Source organism: Podarcis cretensis (assembly GCF_951804945.1).
Source record: "Podarcis cretensis genome assembly, chromosome: 14".
Classification (NCBI taxonomy): Eukaryota; Metazoa; Chordata; class Lepidosauria; order Squamata; family Lacertidae; genus Podarcis; species Podarcis cretensis.
The window spans coordinates 14,669,532-14,689,696 of NC_137183.1; the positions used below are offsets into that span (position 1 = coordinate 14,669,532).

General features: G+C 41.8%; 2 protein-coding genes across 5 annotated transcripts in view; one reads left to right on the top strand and one right to left on the bottom strand.

Moving 5' to 3' along the window:
* FAM227B (family with sequence similarity 227 member B) overlaps positions 1-20,165 on the bottom strand; it is a 116,385-nt gene that overhangs the window by 40,245 nt on the left and 55,975 nt on the right. The gene's annotated exons all lie outside the window — the stretch shown is intronic.
* Positions 1-20,165, top strand: part of FGF7 (fibroblast growth factor 7) — a 58,883-nt gene that overhangs the window by 11,377 nt on the left and 27,341 nt on the right. Inside the window, exons 1-2 of one of the 3 annotated variants that reach the window (XM_079953520.1) lie at positions 350-741; positions 1,237-1,832. In XM_079953520.1, the coding sequence (XP_079809646.1) occupies positions 1,547-1,832 (286 nt within the window). In that variant the 5' untranslated portion in view covers positions 350-741; positions 1,237-1,546. Of the gene's footprint in view, positions 1-349; positions 742-1,236; positions 1,833-20,165 lie in introns of those variants that run through there. The other 2 variants (XM_079953521.1, XM_079953522.1) reach the window with 2 other exon arrangements.

Genomic DNA, 20,165 nt, shown 5'->3' on the forward strand with positions numbered 1-20,165 from the left:
GTGTTCCCATTATGAGAACCATGTATCTGTAGGTGAAAAAACGCACTTGCAGAAAGCAGAGAACACAGATTAGCTCAGTTTTCAATTGACACTGATATGATTGATTATGCACAGAAGCATTTGTTAGCTTATATATTTTTTTGATTTTCTTCTAACGCCCTCAATCTACCTTGCCTGTAAGAAATAACAATTCTGTGCCATTATCTGTGGGAAACAATGATCGGAGAGGAATCAGCAGGCTTTGGAAAATGATTCAGAAAAGAATTACGCTTCACTAAATAAGGAGGCAATGCGAGCAGTGCATGAACTGGAGTCAGAAAACCCAGTATTTCTAGAAAAGTGGCAGGTTTGAGATCCAGGGAACCAGCCATGTTGATAGCTCCCTCTGATGACCATAGAATTCCACACAACATTTTATTTTTGTTCATGCAGTCAACTGACAGCTGACTGCTTGTGTCCTAATTGCTTCCAAGAGAGGTCAGCAAAGGTTTTCCTTTTAAAAAAAAAGCCTGAACAGACTTAACAGTGCACATACACACACACACACAAGTGTGCACGCACACGCACACATGCTCGCACACACCCTCTTGCGCGCATGTTGATTTATGGAAACAATTATGATTCTGTAGCAGTCTTTCTTGAGCTCCGAAAGTTTGTAGCTACAGTAGAGCGTCTCATGTTGCAAAAGGCAGACAACAGAAATGGAATACTTGTGTGTCCAGCTGTTATCAACAGGAGCAAGTAAGTCATCTGTCTTCTTTAAAACATCTTAAAAGATTTCTTAGCTGCTAACAGCATTTTCCGTTGTCATGATTTTGTAGTATCAGAAGCAATGCTCTCAGTGTCTTATGAAGCAGTGGCAATGGAACTGTATATATACAGACTATGTAAAAAATAGAACTGAGTGTACTTTGTCCTGATAAATCTTAGATACCAGAGCATGCTTTTAGGGAAATTACTACTAAGACAAATAGATGAAGCAATCAAGTGAAAGAGGATGCAATAGCGGTTTTCTCCTGAAGAGTTTGGCAATTTAACTGAATCATCAGACTCACTAGAAAACTACAGAACAAGAGAAACGAGGGCTGCATATCAACATTTAAAATGTCATGTTAATGATAGAAATTCTCGCTCACATACACATGAACCCTTCCCCCTTTATTCCCATAGCATGGAAGATAGTTGCTTTGCTTATGTAATGACCATAAAAATTTATGCATACCACTTTCTTCATAGATCTTTTGCTTTCAGTGCGAACAGAGAATACAAGTAGCAAAGGAAGACGCAGCAGCCGAGGTTATTGCAACCTGTTTCTTTAAAGGATATCCTGGCTGAAAGGATTTTTAAGGGTCAATTCTCTTCGATACCTGCATCTTAAAAATAGTAAGGACTGGAATTCTGGAAGAGGGAACAGTCGCTGGTTAAATTACTTTACAATTCAAGGGAAAGGCAGAGGAGGACAGGTCAATGACCAAGGAAAGACGATCTACTGAAGACGGATTTTTTTCATTATGTTGTTCGTGAGTACCCAGAACACTGCACTATAATGCACAAATGGATATTGACATGGATCCTGCCAACTTTGCTCTACAGATCATACTTTTACATTATCTTCCTCGTGGGCGCTATATCATTAGCTTGCAATGACATGACCCCAGAGCAAATGGCTACAAATGCAAACTGTTCTTCCCCTGAGCGACATACCAGAAGTTATGATTATATGGAAGGGGGGAATGTAAGAGTAAGAAGACTTTTCTGTCGAACTCAGTGGTATATCAAGATTGATAAGAGAGGCAAGATAAAAGGAGTATTGGAGCGTAACAGCAACTACAGTAAGTAATCTCTCTCCTGCAATATGAATGGATAGTTTTGTATCTGTATGTACTGTCAATTTTTTTCTTCTTAGTGTATCGTATGGTGCCCTAGTTCTTTTAAAGCATACTGATTATGCCTTCCTAATAATGTGGCAGGACATTTGGTACTGATTTTGAAATACGTCATTTTCAAGAATACGTTTCCAATATGTTGTAGATCTGCTAATATATTACTGGCAGCTGGCAACTATTAACAGAAAAAGACTATTATAACAAGTGAATTAAGGTTGTTAAGTATTAAAAGTCTCAAACCACAAAGCTCTATGCTCATAAAATTATTATGAAATATTAAAGAATGCCTGTAGTATACACCCAACCTGTAAGTATAATGTCTTAACACCATAGGAAAACTTATCCACACCTCAAATTGAAGCAGAGACAATGATGAATGATACCTTGCAAAAACTAGCCTGCAAAACTAGCCTTGCAAAAAAAAACTTTGCCAAACCTGGAATGAAGACTAATTTCTTTCAGGGTCCTTTTTCACCACAATGATAATAAAATGTAACAGTATTTTCTTCTGTCACTCCATCCATTATTTTTATCTATTTAGCTTAATAGGGAAGGCAACCTATTTTTAAAACCTGCAAGAGATTGTTAAATCCCAATTTTGATGTTGACACACATCTCTTGAAAGATTTTTCATCCGAGAGTACTTTAATAACATTATATATAGATCTTATGATAGTATGTGTTTATTGTGCACAGGTAAGTACTGTATATATATTAAAAACAATTTAACAATAATAAACAATATATTTCAATGCTGATGATAATAGTAAAAAGTAGATCAGCAATTCTTGTACTTAATTGTGGTATAGCACAGTAACACATGGTGTCTTGGGAAATAGAGATTTGATCTACTCAATTCTCTGTCTAAATACTTATGAGAAACAATTCATCATGGTCTGTGATTCACCTTCTTTTAATGTTGATGTCTGTATTAGTCCATTTTAATCTTGCAGGCAGGCAGTTGGAATAGACCAAATATCAATGTAAGGACATAAAAACAAACCTAGAGGTATTTTCTGGACTCCACTACAAGCAGGGACCCACTGATATGCCAAATTCAAGTAAACAAAACAACAAGATATGTTCCATAGAGAACAGAGAATCATTTCTCCCCAATTTCTGCAATGCTGAAAAAGAGAGCTATGCTTGTGTTTTATCTCTACATTTGTTGCCTCCTACATTTCTGGGTGGGTTTCTAGCACCTCACACTGACCAACCGTGATAGAAACAAACTTCTATTAGGTTAGCTAATGGTTCAGTTTATCATATTTAAGATATGTTTTAGGTCTTTGTTTCACACAATCTTGAATTTGGCATATAGGCTAATGCTTTTAAATGAATAAAGCAATCTTGTTGGATGTGGGATTAGAAGTTACAGGAACAAAAAATTGTATATACATTTTGCATAAGTTTGGGAATATAACATGTAACTAAGACTGATTGTCTTAGGTACATTGCACTTAAATGTACTTACATGTACAGCATTGGATTATATCTCCTTCTGAAAACTGCTATACAGTTAACACACAAATAACTGAAAAAAGAAGTCTGAATATTCATCTATGCCTCAACCATATCATGTAGCAGAAGCCTCTATCACACCTAACTTTATGAGTAATACTCAATTAAACTGACTGAATTTACTTTCTTTCAACATGCTGAAACAATCATATTGATTTTAGTATATCCAATCCAGAATTAGTGTTCTGAACTGAGGACCCTCATTTCAGCACTCTGCAGGTGCTCCAGGGATCTGTGTATGGATGATCCCATACAAGCATGCTGTTCACTTTATAAGTTAGGGTATCTCTGTGCATGTATTAATAATAATACTAATGTATAAAGCTGTACCTGTCCACTGAAAAAAAAATGGGGAAGTCCTTACACATGTGGCGGTCTGCATATGAACTGGAATTACTGGATAATCAAATTGCCAATTTATGCGGGTGAGCGTCTTAGGTACATTAATCTGAAACAAACACTTTTGAGAGGACCTCTCCATATGCCAATGTATCTTGTGAAAGCCACAAAATCATGTCACTGAATATTCACACCATCACATTCTATTAAACCCAGATGCCTACATTCTTCCTTCTCTAAAATGAGCAGAAAACAGAAATCATTGAAGAGCAGTTGCATTCTAATTTGTTTCTACGCCGACTCCAAGTAATATAAAACAAAAGAGAGTACTGGAAATATGCATGCATAAGACCAATTTCAAGAGAGAGAGGAGGTAAAATATGTAATGGCTAGAAAATGGATATTACTAAATGGACAATTTTTCCTCTGTTGTAGGTGTTGCAATGAAAAAGAGGCATGTGCCACTATAGCTACAGCCTGGGAGAAACAAATGGGGGCAGAGCTGTTAAATGCTGCTCCACTTCCCTCTATAAACCAACTCCTGTGTCTTTGCTAATCTCACACCATGCAATTGCACTTAGGGACTAAATAGATGTTTGTAAATATGTGCCATGGTGCCCCAGCCCTTGATCATTTAAAAGAAAATCAGATGAAGGAGCGTCTAATCCTTCCCTCGCCCTCTCTTTCTCTACCCAAAATCTCTGCCCATGGCTTTCCCCCTGTAGGGTTGAAAGAACATGTACCCTTCCATTCATTTTTCCTTGTCTGCCATGTCTTTCTAGATTGTGAGCCTCAGGGTTGGGACTGCCTTAGGATATTGTAGTGTTAGAAAAGGTTCCAGTTGTTGTTTAGTCATTTAGTTGTGTCCGACTCTTCGTGACCCCATGGACCAGAGCATGCCAGGCACTCCTGTCTTCCACTGCCTCCCGCAGTTTGTTCAAACTCATGCTGGTAGCTTCGAGAACACTGTCCAACCACCTCATCCTCTGTCGTCCCCATCTCCTTGTCCCCTCCGTCTTTCCCAACATCAGGGTCTTTTCCAGGGAGTCTTCTCTTCTCATGAGGTGGCCAAAGTACTGGAGCCTCCTTCCAGTGAGCACTCAGGGCTGATTTCCTTCAGAATGGATAGGTTTGATCTTCCTGCAGTCCATGGGACTCTCAAGAGTCTCCTCCAGCACCATAATTCAAAAGTATCAATTCTTCAGCAATCAGCCTTCTTTATGGTCCAGCTCTCACTTCCATACATCACTACTGGGAAAACCATAGCTTTAACTATACGGACCTTTGTTGGCAAGGTGATGTCTCTGCTTTTTAAGATGCTGTCTAGGTTTGTCATTGCAAGGTTCCAGAAAGATCAACCAAAATTATCAAGGGGATGGAGCGACTCCCCTATGAAGAAAGGTTGCAGCGTCTAGGTGTTTTTAGTTTAGAGAAAAGGTGAGTAAGTGTGACATGATAGAAGTTCATAGAATTGTGCATGGCATAGAAAAAGTGGATACAGAAAAGTTCTTCTCCCTCTCACCTAAAAATATAACTTGTGGGCATCCTATAAAACTAAATGTTGGGAGGTTTGAGACAGTCAAAAGAAAGCACTTCTTCATGCTGTGCATAGTTAAACTATGAAACTTTCTCCCACAGGAGGCAGTGATGCCCACTAACTCGAAAGTCTTTAAAAGAGGATTAGGCAAACTCACGGAGGAGAGGGTTATTGATGGCTGCTAGCCTGGATGGCTATGCTCTGTCTCCACAGTTAAAGGTGCAACGCTTCTGAATACCAGCTGCCGGAAACCACAGGAGGAGAAAGTGCTCTTGCACTCCAATCCTGTTAACATGGGTCTAAAGGAGCAGGTGGCGCTGTGGTCTAAACCACTGAGCCTCTTGGGCTTGCTGATCAGAAGGTCGGCGGTTTGAATCCCCGCGACGGGGTGAGCTCCCGTTGCTCTGTCCCAGCTCCTGCCAAACTAGCAGTTTGAAAGCACACCAGCGCAAGTAGACAAATAGGTACCACTGCGGTGGGAAGGTAAATGGCATTTCCTTGCGCTCTGGTTTCCGTCACGGTGTTCCGTTGCGCCAGAAGCGGTTTAGTCCTGCTGGTCACATGACCCGGAAAGCTGTCTGTGGACAAACGCCAGCTCCCTCAACCTGAAAGGGAGATGAGCGCCACAACCCTACAGTTGCCTTTGACTGGACTTAACCATCCAGGGGTCCTTTACCTTTACCTTTAACCACATGGACTATAGATGGGCGACTGTGAGAATAGGATGCTGGTTTCCCACAGGCATATAGTTAGCCACTGTGAGACCAGGATGTTAGGTTAGATGATCCAGCAGGCTTTTTTATATTCTTTCTACTGATTCTGTAAGTCACTCTGAGAGGTAAAGGATGGCATAGGACATAAATACCTTAAAGTAGGTGCACATCTGAATTTTCAGGGGTTTCAATGAGAGAGAGAGAGAGAGAGAGAGAGAATATGAATCTATTTGATGACAACAATATGGAGTGGAAAAAACAGTGGGTGGGTAAAGGGCTAGGTAGCCCCTCAATCCACTGCTTCACTGCTCAAAATCCCAACTGCTTTGTTTTTACAAAAGCCAATGGTGGGTCCTTGCACTATGTGCTTGCACAAAAATGGAGTTAGTCCCTTAGTTTGAAAACCATGAAGGTTTCTAGCTACCAAATCTCTAACATTCTACTATTTGATGTAACAGTGAGGGCAAGTAATTTTGCTGGTTTCAATCCAAGCTACACAAACATATACAATTTTATAAGATGGCTCATTATTTATATTCTGGTGAAATATCTATTCCCCGCTCTCCAGCCCACTTCTTCTGAAACAGCTAGAACTGAAGCTTCTTGCCCAATAAGTAAGGTGGATTTCCATCCCAACTTTAAAGAAAAACGACGACGAGTGATTTGTCTCCTATTTCCACTACTGTGGAACTATTTTGCCTGCCCTTCAGTTGTCAGACCTCAACCATCCCCTAGAATTCTGCTGCTAAAATATCTGTGATCCACTTTGTGGACTTTTCTGATTAAAAGCGATACAGAAATACTTGACATGAAACAAAATATTTTGCCAATCTCATCACTCAGAACATGTGGCACTACTTATTAAAACCCTATGGGGGTTTCTTATCCACACCTCTCTTCAGTCCAGGCATGCCTAAGAAGTCCGCATTCTTACACTGAAAACCCTCCTTGGCTTCTCAAATACCCTTGCCCTGACTTTCTATTCTCCACATCTTCTATTGTCAGCTCTCCAAAGGTTCTTTGCATGCCACACACTCTCCTCTGATGCCCCTTATTCTTGTAATTCTCTCTTAAAACACCTAGATCAGGAGTGGTAATTGTGGTGCCTTCCAAATGTTGCTGGACTACAACCCCTATCAGCCCAAACCAGCATGGCAATTTTTAGGGGATGATGGGAGTTGTAGGCAACAATGTCTGCAGGACACTACTTTGGCTAGCTTTGAACTAGATTAAAAAAGGTAAAGAGACTCCTGACCATTAGGTCCAGTCGTGGCCGATTCTGGGGTTGCGGCGCTCATCTCGCTTTATTGGCCGAGGCAGCCGGCGTACAGCTTCCGGGTCATGTGGCCAGCATGACTAAGCCGCTTCTGGCGAACCAGAGCAGTGCACGGAAACGCCGTTTACCTTCCCGCCGGAGTGGTACCTATTTATCTACTTGCACTTTGTCGTGCTTTCGAACTGCTAGGTTGGCAGCAGCAGGGACCAAGCAACGGGAGCTCACCCTGTTACGCGGATTCGAACTGCCGACCTTCTGATCGGCAAGTCATAGGCTCTGTGGTTTAACCCACAGTGCCACCCGCGTCCCTTGAAATCCCTACTACTACTTCAAATCCCTTCTTCAAAACCCATCTCATCCATGAGAATTCTCCTTTGTTCCCAGCGAAACTAAGCCTGAATATATGTAACTAAACTTGTGTATTTATTTCCTGTTCCACCTGTCTCTATGGTCCATGTTCTTCCTCTTCCTTTCCTGTTGCTCCCATTGAAATTTAGATTGTAGGCTCATAGGAACAGAGACCTGTCTTCTTCTTTTTTAATGCACACTGACAGTTATACATTAATAATATGCTAAACAAATTTGAGGACTCTGATAACATTTTCTAGAGAGCTGGTTCCCCCCATTTCCATGTACTATGTAGCTTACTTCCCTGAATCACCTAGAGATTTTTTTATGCTTTGTGTGGTGCTCCTTATATGTTTGCAAAACTCTGTGGTTCATGTGTATTACTCTGTTTAGAGAAACATGCCAAAGGGCAAGGTCTTTTCGCCCTTTCCAACCGTATTAGTCCATGTATGGCAGGCCTGGTAGGAAGTTTAGTGACCACCTTTGGCCTCCCCTCCCCTAAAAAAAGCTCAACAACTCCTGGCAATGACAATGGGTAGATCACAGCTGGTCTTTTTATACTGTGAGTAGATTGCAGTCTCTTGGGAGTTGGACGTGCCTGGTCTATGGAAATTGAATACTGTCTGGAATTAACTAGTTTTATGTCATATCAAAATACAGTCATACCTCGGGTTGAAGGAGCTTCGGGTTAAGCATTTTTGGGTTGCGCTCCGCGGCGACCTGGAAGTAACGGAGCGCGTTACTTCCGGGTTTCGCCGCTTGCGCAAGCGCAGACGCTCAAAATGACGTTGCGCACATGCGCGGAAGCAGTGAATTGTGACCCGGCAGACGTGGGTTGTGTTTGCTTCAGGATGCGAACGGGGCTCTGGAACAGATCCCGTTTGCATCCAGAGGTACCACTGTACTTTCTTAAGTAAATTCTTTACAAACTATATGAAATGTAAAACTGCGTTTAGCTCCGTCCTACTGTGAAGGTCCCAGTGCTAAACACAGTGTCAGCCTGATTCAAAAGACTTATTCTGGTATGTCTGACGTTAGCACTGGCAGAACATCTCTGCAGGTCTAATAAAATATAAACTGTGTGTGTTATGCTGGTGCAGTTGTTGATACACCTTGTTCTATGGGTGTATTTAACATTTGCACCTGACTTCCAGATACTTAAAATAGTAATTTTGAATGTTTCACTAAGTTGCATCAAAACAACCCCTTATATATATATTTTCTATTTTTTTGGTTATGGCTTCAGATAATCTCATTTGCACACTACAAACCCCACTTGTCTTAAAAGAGGCATGAACAGCTTGTGACCCACTAAGCTGGAAAACACCTAGTTGGTCAGGTATGGCAGCTCACGGATGACTCTAATTTTGATTGGTTGCTTGAGCCTGCAGAAGCATGTGGGTTGTGCCTATCAGGATACAGTACATAGCTGGTGGGCTGCATTCATTCAGCTAACAGGCTACAAGTTGTGCAGGCCTAGATGAGAACAGGGCTGATGGCAGCTGCCTCTATTTAACCCCTCCTTAGGGGCAGCCCTGCTCTGATATACAAACCAAATTCATCTGATAGCCAGAAAGTATTACAAGATGTAAGATGAACCTCCTCTTAAAGAGTCAGATTCTGGAGAAGAAGCCAAACATTGACGATTTGTTCTGTCACATATATATATAAAAATCACTATAAATTTCTTAGGCTAATCTGGAGGCTTCTAAGAAGTATCTGCTATTAGAAATTTTGCTAGCTCAAGTCATCTAGGGCAGTTTGTAGAAATCAATTTGCCTGCTTCAACCTTGTATTTTAAACGAATAGGGGGCAAAAGTGTGACATCATCTCTATCAGCATGTCTGGATTTTCTCATGATTAACATTACAGATTTCCAAAGCTGGAACATGTGGGGGATTTCTGTTTCCAGTTAGATCTGTGCTCTATAAAGCAGATTGCAAGAGTACAGAATAGCATGGAATTTACCCATGACAAAGCTATGTATTTTGGATTTCACACCAACATGAAAGCGCATGGTTTAAGCCACTAATATATAAAATGTGCATCAAGAGAGCATCCTTATTCATATTTCATCTAGGTACTATACAAAACAGAAAGTAGGCAAAGTCAACTTTCTCTCAGATTGAATGCCCAAACCATCAATATAAACTGCCGAATAAAGGATGCTTAAAGTTCTTCCCTCTTTTCACATTAGTCAATGTAAGTATGCAACCATCTTAAGAATATAATGAAATAATAAGGAATATGTCATGCAGATGAATAAAGCACTCATATTCTTTATGGGTTTTTATTCAAAACCTTATAAATCACAGAATAATGTAGCCTCCTGAAAAGAAAAGAAGCAAGCGACAATTTCACTCAGCATGTTGATGACGTGCCCTTTGTTTTATTAATCTTATGTGGTTCTAAATTACCACAGTCTTTGGGATCGTGAACAGAAATTTATCAAATATGTTAATGTAACATTCAATACTGGTTTGTGTCTATGAAAACCCCCTATATGTGCCCAACTGATTATTTTGCAGCTCTCTGAAGTCATTGTTTTAAAAATATTTAACTTAAAAAGGCTGGGTGATCCTGGCTAATCAGAGATCACATAGTGAACATTTTGATACCATGTAAAAAGGTAAAGGGACACCTGACCATTAGGTCCAGTCGCGGATGACTCTGGGGTTGCAGTGGTCATCTTGCTTTACTGGCCGAGGGAGCCGGCGTTTGTTCACTTCTGCAGACAGTTTTTCTGGGTCATGTGGCCAGCATGACTAAGCCGCTTCTGGCGAACCAGAGCAGCACACGGAAACACAGTTTACCTTCCCGCCAGAGTGGTACCTATTTATCTACTTGCACTGGCGTGCTTCTGAACTGCTAGGTTGGCAGGAGCAGGGACAGAACAATGGGAGCTCACCCCGTCACAGTGATTCAAACTGCTGACCTTCTGATCAGCAGGCCCCAGGATCTGTGGTTTAGACCACAGTGCCACCCGCGTCCCCTGATACCATGTAACAACGGGCTACACAATTACACCAATGGGGATAAACAAAGCCCCCCACCATTACTTTGTTTGAATGAGGGAGAGGCAAAAGTAGGAGCACACCACCATTTTTCAGGTGACCAGGCCTATGTTTCTGACAGGTCTGTGCTGCATGGAAAGGGGGCATCAGCCCAGATTAATCAGCAAAGGGAACAAAATCCCATTTCCACTCTCACCTGCCCATATCTGAATAAGCTTGCAAAGGGGTATGGGGGGGAGGGTGAAAATGTTTGTGCAATGCAACTTCATTCTGCAACTGGACCTAACGGTCAGGAGTACCTTTACCTTTACTTGATGCCTAAAAACAATCACAAAGAAGCTACCTTGGCAATTAATTGGTAATTAAATAAAAAAGCAAACTGCGACACCCCACTAAGCTATACAAAGCCAGTCAAGTAGACCAACCCCACAGGCACCATACCTAGCTTGCTTTTGCTAGATGCCAAAGAATGCAAAACAAGTAAACTATCAAGCAATTAGCAAATCACATACATGACCAGGTTGCTGCATTCAGCTTATGTGGTGCAAGTCTGGTTTATTTGATATAACCATCTGCCCTACCTATTGTTGTTGTTGCTGTTTAGTCGTTTAGTTGTGTCCGACTCTTTGTGACCCCATGGACGCACATCCTGGGGTTGTGGCACGCCGCCCGCAGGGGCGTGGCATGCATCCTGGGGGCGTGGTGTGCCACCTGCGGGGGCGTGGCGCCCAGCGCTGGCAGGGAGACAGCTGCAATAGCACCCCACTGGGATCGTGCTGCCGGGGGCGGTATGCTCCCCCGCCCCTCTCTTCCTCTGCCAGTGATGCCAGGCACTCTTGTCTTCCACTGTTTGGTCAAACTCATGCTGGTAGCTTCGAGAACACTGTCCAACCAACTTGTCCTCTGTTGTCCCCTTCTCCTTGTGCCCTCAATCTTTCCCAACATCAGGGTCTTTTCAAGGGAGACTTCTCTTCTTATGAGGTGGCCAAAGTATTGGAGCCTCAGCTTCAGGATCTGTTCTTCCAGTGAGCACTCAGGACTGATTTCTTTAAGAATGGATAGGTTTGATCTTTTTGCAGTCCATGGGACTGGACTATATAACAGCCCTACCTATATAACAGCTGATTCTCATAAACCACCACACAGTGACCCAAATTGTGAGAGCTAGCATAAAGATTCAGAGCTTCAGCTGCCTGTTGGTGCTGCGGCACCAATGTGTTTCTCTTGCTGACTTCGCACACGAGATTTGTTGTACTGATTCTAGCCGTGCTCCACATTGCTTGGGTTTTTATTAGGCTACAGGAGCAACATCCTTTATACTGATACTACCCTTGCTGGTGCCTTTCCCGGGAAAATCAGAGGCTCACTATGTCAGGTTCCTACTGGAAGACCGGACAAAAGCTAGAACATTGGCAGTGGCAAAGTTTTTATTGGTGGTTGCAAGAACAAATGAGCCCTATATTCTAAACAAAATGCTTGATTAACCTGGAGGTAGGCTGTATGAACTGTGTACTGATTTGTAATGTTTTGTTGGGTCTCTGGACCGTAATAAAGATTGATGATTTACCTTTATGGGCTACCCTTAAAGATGGTTTGGAAGCTGCAACTAGCACAGAATCCAGCAACTAGGCTACTGGTATATTTGGTTGGACTCATATCATGTGGTCCTAAAGGATCTGCCCTGATTGCTCATTCACTACCAACACCTGTTTAAGGTTCTGATATTGACATATAAAGCCCTAAATGAGGTGGGCCTGAAGTATCTGAAGGGGTAACTCATTTCATATCAACCTGTGGGGATGATTAACAGAGAAGGTCCTATTAACAATACTACACTGAATTGGAAGGGATCCAAATGTCATCTAGTCCAATCTCCTGCAATGCAGGAATTTCAACTAAAGCATACATAACAGGTGACTGTCATCTGCTAATTTAATGAACCATCCCTTCAGTACCTCATCCAAGTTATTCTTAAATAAGTTGAACAACAATGCCCATTTTTTCCAGGATGGTGGGAAACCATTAGTGAGCATTCTTTGGGTTTGGTCAGCCAGCTAGCTACAAATCCACCTAGCAGTTACCTCATCCAGCCCACATTTTACCATCATCTCTGCAAGAATATCATGGAGGACTTTGTCTTGAGATAGTCTGGAGCCCTCTAGCGCCATGCGTGGATAGGCAGGCCTCAAGTTTCAGTACCTTTCTCTTCCAGCAGGGGAACCAGCTGGAACTTGCTGCAGGCTAGTTTTGCATGTTGCCAGGCAGGAAGGCAGACACGGTACAGGTGTTGCAGGTTACTGTGGCAGCGCTCCCTCACCATTCATGTCTTTTGGTCCAATGTACACCATGAGACAGAACTCCAGGCTTCCCCCTCAAACTCCTCTACCAAACTCCCTCAAAAATGCCCCTCTTTAAAGTCCTGGTCACGAGAGCTTTGCCTGTCAGATTTCTTCCTGTAGGGCTCGTATTAAAAGTTCAGCAGCCTTGCCTTCCTTCCCCAACATGGAGGCGTAGTGATGGGAAAATAGAAATACGTAAGCCAAAGCTGGCAAATTGGCTTCTTCTTAGCAATTGTCAGTAATATGGCTGCAGGTTGGCTAGTTGTAGCTACTCAGTTTCCTTTTCACTATTTAGCTTTTGTGATGGAGGAGGGAAATTAAACTTCGCATCCCTTCGCAGAGGAAAATACATTTCTCAGTGTTCATTGCAGGGAATGAGTCAAATGGGTTGAGTCCCAAAGCTTGTCAAGGTTTCAGCTTTCACTGAATTGGTGTCACTGTTGTCGCTGCTCCAACAAACCCATGTTCAGAACAGTTGCCATGCTAAGATGGTGGCACCCATGATTATCAGACCTTGAAAAACTGGTATCACTGGATCATCAGTTGAATTAAGGTGCAATTAATTGTTGCTGTTTTGAATTTTATTGTGATATCATATTCTTTAGCGGGTTGTGCACGCCACTGTTCTGAATAATAGGTTTTTTTTGGGGGGGGGGCAGAGCGCTGAGGGTGTATTTATGGAACCAAAGGGTGGAGGGTGGTCGTCTGTAAAAGTTTAGGAACCACTGGGTTAAGCAAAGCAGAAGGCGTGAGGAAAGAAAATTGCCTTCTTGGAATGCCCACTTTCCCAAAATGCATCTTGCGCCATTGTGGTATAGCTTTTGGCATCAGGTTGAGACAATACCTCTTTAGTCAGCTCTTTTGGTGAATGGATGTTTCTCTGCCCGCTGTATTGCTGCACCATTGTTGTGATTTTGTTTGGTTCTGCAGTTTTTAATCTAATGATTTTTAATGGATTGTATATTGTTTAAATTGTGGTTATTTATCTAACCCGCCCTGGGACCAGTCGGTGAAGGGTGGGCTGTATGTATAAATAATGAATAGATAAATAATGTAGTTCAGCCAAATAGCGTAGTTAAATGATGGGGTTCAATTTTTTTTCTGGCAAGTGCACTCTTTTCCAGTTGCCAAGAATATGATGGATTGCACTCTGATGCTGGCCTTGCCGCAGTTTGATCCATAAGATAGGGGTACCCGTTAACTATATCTTGCATTGGTGGAAAAAATACTAAACCATCTCATGGAATTCAATAACATTTGAAATAAGTCTCTAACTTGTCTTTATGACATGGTTTAGCCTTGGCATATTTGACAACAGGTGTTTTTGAAAATGCAGAGTGCAAATTCTCTTTCCCTCACCTACTGGATAATACCAAACAGTTATCAGAGTAGAAGGCAAGTGTGTAAATAAATATAATAGGAAATGGCTTTCAGGCAAAGAGCCCTGGCAACTCTCATTTAGCACTGGAAGGATTAACGTTTTGTACGTCTCTAAAGTTACATTTCAGCACTGATGTTCCCAGGTGTATATTTAGTGTGCATACATCATTATGCAGCAGATATAAATTAAGCTTTGAAATGATGAGCCCTTTCAATAGCAACGGTGTCCTTGGACTGGCACCAACAGGAATGCCTGCGCTTACTAGCTGAACTTCTTCTTGGACATCAAGTTGGTGACTAGGGAATAAACTTGATGAATAATGGTACAGCAGGCCACCAACAGCCAGAAGAAATCACTCTGCAGCTGACACAAATAACTGTTCTTCAGCTTGGGAACGAAGGGCAGAGTGAGAGCCAAAAAAACACTCCCATGAAAAAAGCGCTGATTGAAACAGATGTGAGACAAAGTCTTGACCTCTCAAACCTATGATTCGTTGCTCTTCTTTGTGCTTTCTCTTCTTTCTACTGGCATGTTTCAGACATAACAATGCCATGCCTTCTGCCCAGATGCTCAGCGCAACCTTCTCCTCCTGTACCTAACTTCAGTGCTTGTTAAACCACAGCTTCCTGTTAAATCTGAAGCATTTATTGGACTACAAGTTCTGATATGAAACCAGGATCAGATCAGGCTGCAGTCCTAACTCCATTTTCCTGGGAGTAAGCCCCACTGAATTAAATAGGGCTCCCAATGGTTAAGACTCTGCTGTAAGATTGTTACATCTGAACCAAGCCAGTGTATTTTACCCACATTCCATTATTTCTCATACAAATCTGAATATTGCACAAGCAATATAATGGGTGTATTGTAATAGCTTGAGTGTGAGCTGTGATTTTGAGGTCCCCTATTCACACATCATTGGCAATGAATTCTGTGTGCAGTAGTGAGACAAGTCACTTTTTCTCAGACTTAGCTCTCCATTTGCAAAACTGGGGTAACAACACTTACAGGGCTGATTTAAGAATTATTGAGAGAATCTATATGGCCCTTTTTGAACACTCAAAAACTTTTACTATCAAATGTAAATATTATTGATAGCAAAGTCATGAGATGAAATGGTTTAAAACGGTTTCTCTACATATCAGTATCAATTTGGTCTCTTTTTATTGCTTACTTTGATTATTTAATTTTCCAGCTTTGTGATTTGCAACACTCCAAATTTTCTACCGTCTGCATCCATAACATAACAACATGTTGATGTGCATTCTAGGATGTATTAAAACAATTTTACTTGACCTGTCATATGGCAGTCTGGACAAATAAAAACAGATTTCATTCAACTGAAGAATTATATGCATTCTTACTTTTAATTATTGTTACCTAGTCCATACCAATAAAATCAATAGAATAAATAAATGGATGGTTGGTAACCAGAAACGGGAGACCTGCTTCATGACTGCAACTAACTGCGAATAACATTTTTTTGTCACGTGCCTGCTCTTTTTGCAGAATTGTCACGCATATATGTCTATTTCTGGCAGTTATAAATGTCAGTATCTCTTTAGACTTTGTTCAGTTTCAGGGGTCCCCTCCTAAAATATTAAAATATATTAAAAAAAACTATCTTAATTTAGGAAAAATTATATGTACCCTACCTAAACCAGCAGGCTGCAATCCACTTGTTTGGGAGTAAGCCCTATTGCACTGTTAAATTAAAAAGAGAACAGAGGCCAGTTTCTATAGCCGCTGTACTATTAGCCTATGAAAGTTTCATAACACATGATATCATTTGTATGCCTGGAAAAACTTCTCTGTATAACGAACGGTGCTGAAAACTTGGAAATGGATATTCACAGCTGTGGCTGACAATTGCACACACAATTCAAGAAAGGCAGTAAAAACAATAATGAAATCAATATGCCTTATTAATTTGTTATGATTCCAAGTTTGAAAGAAAAAAACCCACCCAAGTCAACTTGGTTATAACAGGATTGGTTGATTTACATATAACTCCTATATTATTATTATTATTATTATTATTATTATTATTATACCACCATTAGTTCTACCACCTCCTTTGGGCTGGAATGCAAAAGGCCCCATACTACTTGGAAAAGCTCCACCAGACAGCATATGAAGGATGCGGTTGAAACAGTAAATATACCTTCTTTGCTGCCTTCACAGCCATTGAGCAGGCCCGATTATGAGCCCGTGCTTGATAGCATTTGACTGGAGTTTTCCTCTATTTGAGGTCAAGCTATCTTCTGGCTTACTTCATTGCCCCAAGCTTTGGCTCAATGGCATTAGCTTAATATTTCGCATAGGGTGAGGCCTCTAAATAAAATGCGCCAAGATCTTCAGCTAATGTAATCTGATACAGCTCTATTCAAATCAATGCTCACACGTCAGGTTGTCATGATAGGAGTCTCTAGACTTATTGGGGAAATGACCGAAGCGTAAAAGCCACAAAAATGTCTGAAGTTAAACAGATGGTGCATCTGGGAAAAAGTTAAGCAGGGGTTCTATTTACACTTTTCAAGCTGCCGTTCATGCTTTCTCCTGAGGACAATCAGCCACAGCTCTTACTTCCCTTCCTAAAGTTTGCTAGAAGAGGTTTGATCTGGAGGGAGTGATAGTTGGAACAGATGAAGGGTGACAGTAATAATGGCTGAGCTCTGATCATGCTGGGCACTCTGCAAGATCAGAGACCAGCCGCCCCTAGCACTGATTGTGGGTGTGGCTCTGATACCACACACTCAGTCAACTTCCCATGAGCTGGAAGATTTCAAATGTGGTGTGGTATGGACATAGCCAAGGTTGGGGACAGATGCCCCTCCCCATCAAATAAAACAATAGAAACACTTAACTAACTCACCAATCACATCGGTCCTAAGGCCCCCCCCCCAAGAAAAATCCTGGCTACACCCATGTATTTGGTCATCAGCATTGATTGAGGGTAGGTTTCATTATTATGCTGATGAAATCCAGCTCAATATTTCTTTAACTAAGTTACCAGGGACGCGGGTGATGCTGTGGGTTAAACCATAGAGCCTAGGACTTGCCGATCAGAAGGTCAGCAGTTCGAATCCCCGCGATGGGCTGGGCTCCCGTTGCTCGGTCCCTGCTTCTGCCAACCTAACAGTTCGAAAGCACGTCAAAGTGCAAGTAGATAAATAGGTACCGCTCTGGCGGAAAGGTAAACGGTGTTTCCGTGCGCTGCTCTGGTTTGCCAGAAGCGGCTTAGTCATGCTGGCCGCATGACCCGGAAGCTGTACGCCGGCTCCCTCGGCCAATAAAGTGAGATGAGCGCCACAACCCCAGAGTCGGCCACGACTGGACCTAATGGTCAGGGGTCCCTTTACCTTTACGGGAGTTACCACCTCTTTCCTGAACCACTGTTTGGATGCTTTTAGTCAATAAGATTTGAGGGAATGAAATAAGACTGAATCCAGGCAAGACAGCGATTACACTGGGGTTGGGAGAAGTGCTCAGGTCTTGGACTATGTTAGTATGGTTGTGGTAGATGGGATTGAAGCCCAGGGATGCTCAATGGGCTCATCTTTGCTCCAGGATACACAAAAAATAATGTTTGCCAGTGCTGTATATCACCAATTGCATTTGTTACATAGGCTCTTCCCCTTCTCAGGAAGAGGTGATCCTGCCATGGCAAATCTTGGTTTTGTAGCCTCCATGCCCGACATACCTCTAGTCTATATGTTTCTATTCCCATCATCCCTACGGTGGCGAGAGATGTTGGGAATTTTAGCACAAAACACCTGGAAGTCACAAAGTTGGAGAAGGCTAGGCTATAGTATAATGCACTCTTGGGCTGTTGTCAAAGATGATTGGTTAGTGCAAAATGCTAAAGTACATCTCCTAATAAGCATTTGGAGACATGAGCATATTCAAGTGCTGATTTGCACTGGCTACTAACTATTTGCTCCTGGGCCCAGTTCTGGTTTTAACCCTTATAGCCCCTCATGACATGGGACTTACATACCCTAGGGATTGCTTCTCTGTGTATCAGCTGTTTATGTTCAGCTGATAAGCTGTTTAGGGAAGCTTTTAATGTTTAATAGGTTATTGTATTTTAGTGTTTTGTTGGAAGCCGCCCAGAGTGGCTGGGGAAACCCAGCCAGATGGGTGGGGTATAAATATATTATTATTATTATTATTATTATTATTATTATTATTATTATTATCAGGCCCTGCTCTGTTTACTTCCCGCATAAGGGATTAGACCCGTGGGTCCCCAGATGTTGTTGAACTACAACTCCCATCACCCCTAGCTAGCAAGCCAGAGCTCAGGGATGATGGGAGTTGTAGTCCAACAACATCTGGGGACCCACAGGTTGAGAACCACTGTAGAGAATCTACTGCTAGGAGCAGGGTTTTAACAGCAGAGGCCCCAAGGTCACAGACTGACATCCTTGCTGAGATTAAAGAACATAGAGCTGTTTTCATATTTTGATAAGGCTGCAAGACCTTTTTATTCCCGTGAGCGTCTGATATGTGTCTTGTTGATTTGGCTTTTGCCTAGCTGGAGGTTGCATTTAGTTTAATTTGTTGATAGCTATTGCCTGCTTCAACATTGTTTATTGAAAACATTTATATGCCATGTTTCCTACACTCAAAGCTTACCTAAAATCAACAACTTTAAAACATAATAAAACAACAAACAAGTTTAAGGGAAGAGAACTGTTGGAAGCGATCTCTCTCCCCCAAGAGTGGTTCCCTAGAGTTCATTCACTGCATATGTTCCCATCTTTAAATACACAGTGGGGGCTTTCTCCCACCACAAACCCTTGCATTTCTTTTCGTTACGCCTAGTAATCTGCAGTATTTTGTAATAAAGTGGCCACAAAATGATCTAGCATGGCAGAACATTAAAACACACACTTCCATACTATCTGTAGTGAGATGTACATTGTTAAACCTAAGTTAATAAACAAAATCACCTAATAGTTTACATTTGCTCAGATAATCGGATTTGGCCATTGAAATGAAGACTGATATTTTCTATTCCTGTGCAATACTGAAGGAGGACTTACAACTGAACTCTGGATGGATTGAAACAATAAACCTATAGCAATGTGGCCAGTACAAAAGGTGAGAAAAAAACTGTTGCAGGAGTTTTGCCTACATTGCTGCTGATACCAGTAAAGGATGAAGGTTCTTATTACTGCAATTGTGGGTGAAGCTAAGCAACACCTTGGCTCTTCACTTATGTTCAGCGCTAAATTAAGAACCAATTATTTGGGTAAGGCTGGAGTGAAGAGGGAAGCAAGATTAGAGTTATGTAACTTTGCCTAAACGGACAAATGCCAATTTGGGTTTAGAAACAGCAAATTATTCACAAATGATTTCAACAGTAAGACTGAACATGTTGTTTGTTTGTTTGTGGCTGTTGTTATAAATCAGCACAACAAAACGCAGAGGAACTGGATAAGTGAATTGTAAAATTTGCTGTGCTTTTATAGCGTAGTTAAGAGCAAAGCATTTCACATACATTATTATCACAGCGATCCAGAGAATCAACCTCACACAATGGTTTTAGCAGGGAAATGGGTTTATTGAGCTGCCCATGTGCCTTTTGGGTCATGTTTGACATGGTAGTACGCCTCATGGCTAGAGCTGCCTTGACGTATCCCTTCCTTATTTCCTTTTAGTCCTCAAACTCACATCTTCTAGGAAACCTTTGGATCCCACTAGTCCCTACACCAGGGGTCACCAATGCACCACCCACAGGTGCGCAGAGAGGCCCTTCCTGGTACCCACAAGGTCCCTTTCTCTTACTCTATTCAAACTGGGCTT